General features: G+C 51.0%; 1 protein-coding gene across 1 annotated transcript; it reads left to right on the plus strand.

The window, feature by feature from the left end:
* Positions 1-611: 611 nt before the first annotated feature.
* On the plus strand, positions 612-9968 carry DRG2 (developmentally regulated GTP binding protein 2). Its single transcript, XM_071761162.1, has 13 exons — positions 612-770; positions 1789-1949; positions 2588-2677; positions 4114-4174; positions 4931-5021; positions 5546-5618; positions 5788-5878; positions 6076-6173; positions 6614-6690; positions 7127-7215; positions 8109-8167; positions 8435-8488; positions 8572-9968. Exons 1-13 carry the CDS (start codon positions 707-709, stop codon positions 8656-8658), a joined length of 1095 nt encoding a protein of 364 aa, XP_071617263.1. The 5' UTR covers positions 612-706; the 3' UTR covers positions 8659-9968.
* Positions 9969-10246: the final 278 nt, after the last annotated feature.

Here is a 10246-nt window from a genome sequence, read left to right on the forward strand (position 1 = left end):
AAATTGCCAGGGTGATGCTGATGCAAGTTGGTGGGTGTGGAGCAGGTCCTGGAGCTGGGAGGTTCTTAGGGCCCATCAGTCTTCAGAACTTCCTTCCTCTAAACCTTTCCTTTTGGTTTTCTTGGACTGAGGGGAGATGTTCCCTGTGTCAGGGGGTGGTGAGAGGGGCTGGGGAGGCGTTTGCGGAGCCGTCACCATCTGAATTAAAGATGAAATGTATTTAAGGGCTCTGTGTCCGTGTCTGTCTGTCGACTAAAGCATTTCTCAGTGCTGAAGGGAGAGATGGATTCATCTCCTCCCTCCAAAGTTTCTCTAGGAATCCACCAAGCTGCTGATTGCCTTAAAACACAGGATCTGGCCTTAATTAAAGGAGCTGGATTGCCCCGAGTAGGGGCCAGGCCTGCTCTGGGGGGCTCCCTCTGACCCCCACCTGCCTCCTGAGCCCTTGCCATGTAAGCAGCTCCCGTTATCCCCCTGTTTATCCTCATTTCCCGGCCAGCCGGTTCCCTATGGAATCTCCTCCTCTTAGTGCCCGTGCCGGGCGGAACACGAAACGCGGAGTTTGCGAGCGGAGCGGAGCGGCGCGGCGGGTGCACAGCCCGGACGCTTGAGGGGGTTGGACGGACGGACGGGACCGGCAGCACTTCCGGCGGGAGGCGTGCGGGGGCCTGGGGAGGCGAACGGTCCGGTCCGGTCCGGTCCCGCCATGGGAATCCTAGAGAAGATCTCGGAGATCGAAAAGGAGATCGCCCGCACGCAGAAAAATAAAGGTTCGGGTTGGCCGGGGGAGGGTACGGGGGTTGAGGTACCGGGGGTACCGGAGGTACCGGACGGGACGGAACCTGACGGGGTGGGGAGGGGATACAGGGGGAGAGAGGGGTTGGGGGTGTGAGGGGCTGGGAGGGGGGTAGAGGGGCTGTCGGGCTCGGAGGGGGGGGATATAGGGGAAGAGGGAGCAGGGGGGTGTGAGGGGCTGCGGGGTTCTGGGGAGACTGGACCGGAACCCGAGGGTACCGGGGGCTGGGGAAGGGGGGGGGGGGGGGGGGTGGGGGTCTGAGGGGCTGCCGGGATCTTGGGGAAAGGATGATGGTGTGGGCTGTGGGGAAGGTGGGATGTGGGGTGGTTTGGGAAGCTCGGGATACCCCGGGTCTCCTCGGAGCCCAAGTGCTGCTGGATCAGAACCGCCCGGTTGGGAGATCCCAGTGCTGGGGCTGGAATGGCAGAGGTGAGAGAGAGGTCTGGGGAGCTCAGCCAGAGGGGGTCCCAGCCCCTGGCTGCTCCTTCTGGCAGCTGTGGGACATAATGGAGAGGAAAAAAGAGTAAATCCCACACACTGCTGGGTTTTGTGCCCTTCCCTGTTACAAAGGCAGAGTCTGCAGGAACAACTTTTTTTTTTTTTTTTTTTTTTTGGGAGGGGGGGAATAAAACTTGACCAAGAGCATGGAAAAAAAAAAATCCTGCATTTTTGCAGTGCTGAATGTGATGGGGTGTGAGGAGGGTCCTTTGCTCAGGAGTGGCTTCTTCACCCTGTGATCTCAACCCCCCAGCTCCTGCCCCTGCTCCCCCTCTGGCTCTTTATTCCCCTGGAATCTTATTTCTCTGCAGGCTCCCTGGAGGTTTGCTCTCAGCAGTTGATGTTTCACAGGGCTGCAGAGCAGCTGGGGGGTGGCAGTGGTTGAGGTGCTGAGTGACATCTGTGGCATTTCTTTTCGGGAAGGTTTTTTAATTTTTAGAAGTGCTTTGTCAGCAACTTTTCCTCAAGCCCTTGTTGCATTGGTGTCGTTCCAGCCACTGAGTACCACCTGGGCCTGCTGAAGGCAAAACTTGCAAAATACAGAGCTCAGCTTCTGGAACCTTCCAAATCTTCAGCTGCTAAAGGAGAAGGTTTTGATGTGATGAAATCTGGAGATGCCCGGGTGGCTCTGATTGGTTTTCCTTCTGTGGGTAAGGTCAGTGAGTGCTTAACTTACCCAGGGGACATGTCTGCTTCCAGCTGGGAAAGCAGAATCCATTTTCTCTTTGTCCTTCACCTTTTTGCCTCCAGTTAAGGGCTGAAAGTAGAGCTGGGGACACCCCTCCTGCCCCTGTGGTGTGTGTGGTGCCCCAGGGTAAGGACCTGGCCCTGGGTCCTGCCCAGCCAGAGCCCTGCTGAGGAAAGCAGTGGGTGGTTGGGCCACACAATCATTTTTTGGGGAAAGCTCTTCAAGATCTTCAACCCCAATTGTTCCCCCAGCACTGCCAAGGCCACTGCCAAGCCCTGACCCTCAGCTCCACAGCTCTGAAACCCTTCCAGGGATGGGGACTCCACCCCTGCCCTGGGCAGCCTGAGCCAGGGCCTGGGAACCCTTTGGGAGAAGAAATCATTCCTAATACCCAATCTAAACTTCCCCTGGAGCAACTGGAGGCAATTTTACCTTTGTTTGGCTAAAATGCTTCTTGTCCTGTGTCTGGTTCAGTCCTGGTGCCCAGGACAGCCACAACATCACCCCTAAAAGCTGAGGGATGGTTCCCTGCCTCGTGTTCTGCTGAACATTTACCAGAGCTTCCACTGAAATACCCCTGGTGATGCTGATTTCTTGCATTTCAGTCCACATTTCTGAGTTTGATGACCTCAACTGCCAGTGAAGCTGCATCTTATGAGTTCACCACCCTGACGTGTATCCCAGGAGTCATAGAGGTGAGCAGGGTTCTCCTCCCCTCTGCACGGTGATGGTGAGAAACCCAAACCTGTAAATGTGTCTGCTCACACCAGCCACACGTGTGCTGGCACAGAGCAGCTCATGGAATGGAATCATGGAATGGAATCATGGAATGGTTTGGGTTGGAAGGGACCTTAAAGCTCATCCAGTCCGACCCCCTGCATGGGCAGGGACACCTCCCACTAGAAAGGTTGCTCCAAGCCCCATCCAACCTGGGCTTCAACACTTCCAGGAGGGAACAGCTTCCTTGGGCAACACATTTCTGTGTCTCACCAGCCTCAAATTCAAGAATTTCTTCCTAATGTCCAACCTAAATCTCCCCTCTTCATGTTTTAAACCACTGCCCCTTGTCCTCTCACCACACACCTGTGTAAAAAGCCCTGCCCCAGCTTTCTTGCAGGCCCCCTCCAGATATTTGAAGGATGTGATTCCCAGAGGTGTCTGCTGGCTTCTGCTTTCATCTTCAGGAGGTCAGGAATCTGCAGGTGTCAGAAATCTGCAGGCTCCATAACTCCTCAGGACTCACTGCCCAAGGAGGGGTTCACAAGCTGCTGTTCCACTGACAAGAGTAATTCCACAATTATCAGCTGAATTTTTTTATAACCCTTGACCAGCTGGCTGGAAACCTTGGCAGATTGGTTTTTTATGAAGCTTTAGAAGAGGCAATCTGCACTGGGATCAGTTTGGAAAGAAAACTCCTCAGCTCCTGCCCCTGAGGAGTTTTATTTTGTGGTGGCTTCAGCATCCATCAGTAAAGCCAAATGATAAAGGGAGTCAAACTGAGAAGTCTCCAAGAGTAATTGACAAAATTCTGGGTCAGAATCAAGAGCAGAGTTAAATAATGAAAATGACTGGATTGGCCTTAAAAAGAACACAAATATTGTAGCACATCCAGACACATCCCCCAGGGGCTAAAGCTGCTGCTGAAGAGGTGGCTGCAACAGGAGCTTGGAGGCAAACGCCCTGGAGGATCTCTTGGATGAAAATCTCCTGGGTTTTCTTGGCAATGTTGAGATCCCTCTTGATAAGAGATGGTGGCACTTGCTTGTTGCAGCCCTCTCTCACCTGACCAAGAAAGTCAGTGGGTTTTATTTTCCTTCCCTTTCCAGCAGCTCAGGGTAACACTGCTCTCGTGCTGGGTTGTTTCCCTGGTGCTGTGTCAAACTCCCATCCCTGGATGCTTCAGGGAGGTCAAGATCTGATGTTCTGCAGTGTGTGGTGGTGAACACAGCTTCCCAGGAGGCTTCCTCAGAGCCATCAGCTTTGTGCAGAGCTGTCCTGCTCTCTCAGGGTCATTCATCTCCCCCTCTCTGCAGGCTTTGGCCTCCAGCAGGGGTGGCAGGGGGGCTTTGGAGGCAGCTCAGCTGCTCTGCACGAAGCCCTCAGCTTTCCTGTCCTTCTCTTTCCTTTTCAGTACAAAGGAGCCAATATTCAGCTGCTGGATCTGCCAGGAATCATTGAAGGAGCAGCACAAGGTTGGCTGAGCTCTGTGGTCGTGTCAAGTAGGGATTTGCCCTCAGCAGTACCTCAGTGCATCAAATGTTGGCAGCTTTCCTGGGCCAGTAGTTCCCACCTTGGCTTTCCAAATTTTGGAGTCTTTGATCTTACGTGAGGCACGATTCTCATCCCTGAGCCCACGGGTGCCTCTATATGGAGCAGAAAGATGCTTTTCTGGAGGTGGGAGCCAAAGCAAGCCAGTCACTTCTCACCTTCTTGTGTGAGTGTGATCTTGCTCATCTGTTCTCTGGTACAGAGGAAATCTAAAGAAAGATTCTGGAGAGGCGGAGGGGGAGTTGCAGCCAAGCAGTGACCTCTCCTGACTGATTTCCTGAGTTCCTGCAAGTCCTCCCATGACTCCTGATTCTGGGAAGATGTGTTGGCTGTGTCTCTTTGTTTTGTCAGTGCCCTGGTTGTCTGATCATGTCGGAAGATGCCTTAAGCAACTTTGGAATATCTCCTAATGATATATTTATTTATTTTTTTAATGGAGTATTATGGCCTGGTCTCTCTCCTTTTTGATCAGAAGGTGTGTGTAACCCTTCTGCTCCGGGGTCCTGGGCATCTTCTCTGTGCTGCCTGGAGCTGCACGTGTCTGTCCTGCTGGCAGGATGTCATTTCCACCTGACCAGGGTCCCCCAGCAGCTGCCTGCAGCCAGCACAGCCCTGCAGGGTCTTTTTCCTTGCTTCCAAGCAGGGTGTAAGAACATTTCTCACATCTCCTCTCCCCTCAGGGAAGGGCAGAGGTCGGCAGGTGATAGCAGTGGCCAGGACAGCAGATGTTGTTATTATGATGCTGGATGCCACCAAGGGTGAAGTACAGAGGTGGGTGTGGGTTTCTGGGGCTGAGCTGGGGGCTGGGGAGCTGGGTTTGGGGGTTTCTGGGGCTGAGCTGGGGAGCTGGGTTTGGGGGTTTCTGGGGCTGAGCTGGGGGCTGGGGAGCTGGGTTTGGGGGTTTCTGGGGCTGAGCTGGGTTTGGGGGTTCCTGCCTGCCCAGGAAACGTCAGCTCTCCACATGTCCTCTGCACCTTGGGGAGCTGGTACTTGAGCTCCAGAGCACAGGGAGGTTGTGCTCTGTTAGAAAGGTGCCAGCTGACCACGAGCAGCACGTGCTGAGCTCTCTGCAGATCTCAGCTGGGGCTTCCCAGCTGCAGGAAGGATCATTCCCAAGGGATTGGTTGTTTGGAGACAAATCTCAACCTCGATTTCTACCACAGGCTCTGTCCTGCCTTAGCTGTGGTGTTGAGGTTGCAGTGAAAGCTTATGGCAAGGCTGTGTCTGAAACAGAAAAGAAGGTGTGTGTGTGTGTGTCCAGGCTCAGAGGTGCTGACAGACATTTATCCCTGCAGGGCCCTGCTGGAGAAGGAACTGGAATCAGTCGGGATCCGGCTGAACAAAAGCAAACCAAATATCTACTTCAAGGTGAGGTTTCCTGGGCTGCTGCAAGCACACCTCATGCCTGGCTGCTTGCCCAAAGCCCAGGTTGCTGTGTGCTGCCCCTGGCACTGGACAGACTGAAGAAGGGGGGGTTATGGATTTAGCAGACTGTTATTTAAGCTGCTTTATTGCCCCCACCCCCTGCCACTTGCAGCCGAAGAAGGGTGGAGGCATTTCCTTCAACTCAACTGTCACGTTGACTCAGTGCTCTGAGAAGCTGGTGCAGCTCATCCTCCACGAGTACAGTATCCTTTCCTACTACAGGAAACCTCTTGGCTGTCAGCAGCTCATGAGTCAAGTGGTACCTGCTGCAGAGGACAGCTTTGCCATGTGTTTGGTGCTTGCTGGGCTGAGAACAGGCTCTGACAAGCCACCTCAGCCTGCTGGCTCCCAGCCGTGTGTGGATGTGTTGGGATTTGGGCCTTGACAATGTTCCCCTCAGAAATCTTCAATGCTGAGGTCCTGTTCAGAGAGGATTGTTCCCCTGATGAGTTTATTGACGTGATTGTAGGCAACAGGGTCTACATGCCATGCCTCTACGTGAGTATCTTGGGCACAGCCTGCCTGCTGCCCCACCCAGCATCTCCCTTGCTGAAGGTTCTTCCTAAAGCAGCAAAGATCTGGGGTTTAGGAGGTGGAAAACTCAGCTCCACAGGGAGCCTCTGATCCTTTGTACATGAGCACTATGCTCTGTGTGTGCTCCCTGTGCCCTCTTGTGGCTGGCTACTGTGGAACATCTCCCTTTGGGGGGACTTGCAGCATGTTCTTCAGAACTTTAAAAGGCCCAAACTTAGATTTAGGTTCCAAATTTCAACAGTTTAATTTGCTTGAGGGGCTGGGCCTGCCCTCTGGCTGACAGGAGCTGTGCTTCTGTCTCAGATGCTGGAGCTGTCTTGTTATACCAACGTGTAGGTGTCAACCTCCCTGCAGTGGTGTGGAATTGGTTCCCTAAAGGATGTGTTGTTGTGCCTTTAACTTAGGTTTATAACAAGATTGACCAGATATCCATGGAAGAAGTGGATCGCCTTGCTCGGAGACCCCACAGTGTTGTCATCAGGTAGGAGCCTGTCACACTGCCCAGGGTCCTGGTTTGGATGGTGTGGAGGTTCATTTCACACCCCTTTCTTCAGCTTCTCCCAAGAAGGAGCTTCTAGGGCTACCTAAAATTGCAGGGCTGAGAGGCAGAGCTGCTTTGCCATGTTTTCCAAGCCTCCTTGCTCTGGAGGGAAGGCTTCTCCAGGCTCTCTGCAGGCCAGAAGGAGCCACCCGAGCTTGTTTCCTTAGATGTGCTGATACCTCTGACTGGGGCTTTGCTGCTTCAAAGCTTCTTGCCCTTCTGAAGGTGTTTATTTCACCTTTCCTGTTTCCTTTACTGCCTCATTAAAGACTTTTCCCTTTGTTCCCCAGCACTTTAATAAGACATCTCTCCTTGTTCTCCTGGATCTCTAAATTACAGCAGCACTAAACATTTAGGTGTTCCTGGTGTTTTGCAGCTGTGGCATGAAGCTGAACCTGGACTACTTGCTGGAGAAGCTCTGGGAATACCTGGCACTTACCTGCATCTACACCAAGAAACGAGGACGTGAGTGACCGTGGGCTGAACCAGGAGGTTTGGAGGCTGCTCCTCGAAGTCAGACAGAGAGCCAGAGGGGCTTGGCTGTCAGGGATCTCTTGGGTTTTGGGAGTGCTCTCCCTAACCATCTCTTGGCTCTTGAGAGCTGCTTTCTGTTCCATCTCATCCAGTCATGGGTGTCTCCCTTCTTTCTGCACAGAAAGAGATGAATTTTCTTTCCTAAGATTTTGCATGATGATAGAAGGAAAGTTGGCAACTGTGCAGCTTTCTTCCTTGTTTTGCACACTCTGTGATGAGCTGTTCAGCCCATTGCCACCCAGAAGAGGTCTCCAGTTCCTGCTGTGAGAGGTTTGGTGATTCCTGTGCCAGGCTCCTGAGGGCGAGGAGTGCCTTTGATCCTCCTTTTGCTTTACAATTCACTGGCAGCTCCTCCCAGAGATGAAGGCAGAGCTTTGACTTGTTCCTGTTTGGTTTGAACAGCTGAGACTCTGAACTTGGGTGGTTATGAGGAGATGAGGGAACTTTCTGTGAGCTTGTTAAGCTTTGAAACCCCAGGTATTTTACAAAAAACTGCAAAGTGGTTTGGTTTTACTTGAGCAGGTGTGTTTTGATGTGGGTGGTTTTGTTTGTCTCAAATATTTGGAATGGAGTTGGAGCAGGGGAGTTGTGAGGAAGCTGTTGGATGTATGACAGGGGTCAGCATCCTTGTGTGTCTACAGAAGTAGTTTGATGCTTTCACATACCTGGATTCTTGTATTGTCCAGGAGCTGAGAGTGTAATGGGATGAGGAATTGGGGAATAGGGAGTACAAGGCAATGTGGGATGGTGTCAGCATGTTAGAACACACCTGATGGAAATCCAATGCCTTTTGGTTTTTTATTCCTTCTCCTATTTCTCCACAGAGAGACCAGACTTCACAGATGCCATTATTCTACGGAAAGGGGCCTCTGTGGAACATGTGGTAATTTCTCTGCATCTTTTACATTTCCTTACATGTAGGAGGCAGGTTCTTCTTGGAGGCTGCTATGACTTCTACCTTGTAAAGCTTGGCATATTTCAGTGTTTAGTTGGGCTTCTCCTTTTGTTGCCTTCACTGCTTCTATCTGCCTCAGGTTCCTTTCCTCACTGCTATGAAAGGTTAAAAAAAAGTCCTTAATGCAGCCCAGGGAGTTGTGTCACTGAGCTCTGCCTCATCTGCTGTCTGTCTGTCTGTCTGTCTGTCTTGCAGTGCCACCGAATTCACAGGTCATTGGCCAGCCAGTTCAAGTATGCCTTGGTGTGGGTAAGTGTTTAACAGCAAAGGAAATGCCCATCCTCAGGTGTTTCTGGTCTTTTCCTAACCCTTCTCCCCCTTTTGCTTCTAAGGGTACAAGCACAAAGTACAGCCCTCAGAGAGTGGGCTTAACCCACATGATGGAGCATGAAGATGTCATTCAGATCGTGAAGAAGTAACCCTCTTTGCTGGTGCCTGGCCTTGTCTTTAATCACTAGAACTGGAACTGACCACATAAATGCAAAACAAACAACAAAACAGAAAAAGAAAAAAGGAAAAAAAAAAAAGAAAAAAAAAAAAAAAAGAAAAAGGGAGACACGTTCCACAGCCAGGAAAGCTTCCGTGAAGCTCCTTCTCTTGGAGAAAGGCAGAAAATGTGCCTGCAGGTGGGGATGGGGAAGATGGGATTCCATCTTGCAGTGTTTCAGGTTGAGTAATATTTCTTAAAAATTGAAAAAGGAGCCAGTTATGCTAGGACACAGTTCCCACAGCCAGCAGCATCCTGACCCTAGTAGAGTTTGCCCATAGATCCATGGGTTAACCTGCTGGTGGCTTGCTTAACCAGAGGGAAGTTTATGGGTTGATGTGAACAGATTTGGCCCTGTGCTTTGGGAGGGGGAAGCCAGGGCTGATTGAACATTGCTGATGCTTTGCTGCTTATCCATTCACTTAATTTAAGCATTGATTTGAAACAGAAACAAAGTTCTCCCTTCCCTGCTCACTGGCCACGTTGTCTCCTCAGCCTTCAGGGCTGGAGACTTCAGGCTGAGTAAACCCCTGGTGGATTTATCATGGTCCCACCTCAATTAATATTAAAAGGTGGCACTTTTTGCCTGCCTTAGCTCTGCAGTAAGGTGTGTAGGACATCCTGGTCCAACTGGTACTGTGAGAGATGAGGAATGAAACCTCATTAATAAATGGTTAACCTGATCAGACTGCAACAGGGTACGATCCAGGAGCTGAAGTCTGGAGTCCCTTCTGACATATCACTCATCAAGGAGCTGTCTTGGGAGTTTGCTCCTTTGCTCTTGTCCTCCCCGTGGGTCCCCAAGGATAATGGTTGGGTCTCTGCTTCTTTCTCAGTCATGCCCCAAAATTCCAGTAACAGCTCCAAGCACCATCCCATGCCATGGATTTTACCTGAGGTCTGTTAAACATTGTTGCTTGCCTGGATATTTTTCATCAGAAATCTGGGATTTTTCTAATCATGCTTTTTCATGGAACACTGATGCTAAACTGAATTCAGAGTGCCTGATAAAGAGAACAGCTCTTTCCTTCTGGGATCAAGAGTTGCCAATAGCTTTTATTTTCTTTTCATTGACAAAGGGTTCGGTCTGATGTGGATTCTTAACTGTGAGGGCAGGTCTGGTTGCAAATTTGTCTGCACAGGGCTCCTCCTTCCCTCTCCTTTGTGTTCCTCCCCAACTGATCGAGCAGAAACTGAAGGATTATTTTATTTGAGAAAATAAAAGTTGATATTTCATGTGAACTGTAGGTGCCTGCCTGCAGCGGGCAGACCTTTTGGTGTGTTTTCTAACTTTTTTTTTATTATTATTTTTAACCTTTGGCCACCTGGGTGTTGTTGCAGGAGGTTGTAGGGGAGAATAGATTGCGAAGCGGCTTCGAGAGAGCGCTGAGGCCGGAGGGGAGTTGATGGGGACATAAATAGCTATTATACACAATATCCCAGCTAAGAAGGTGACTTTGAACTCTGTAAGTTCCTGGCTTTGTTTGCAGCTGGAGTGCAGAGCAAATCCCGACTGCGGT

The sequence above is a fragment of the Heliangelus exortis genome, chromosome 17 (genome assembly GCF_036169615.1).
Source record: "Heliangelus exortis chromosome 17, bHelExo1.hap1, whole genome shotgun sequence".
NCBI lineage: Eukaryota > Metazoa > Chordata > Aves > Apodiformes > Trochilidae > Heliangelus > Heliangelus exortis.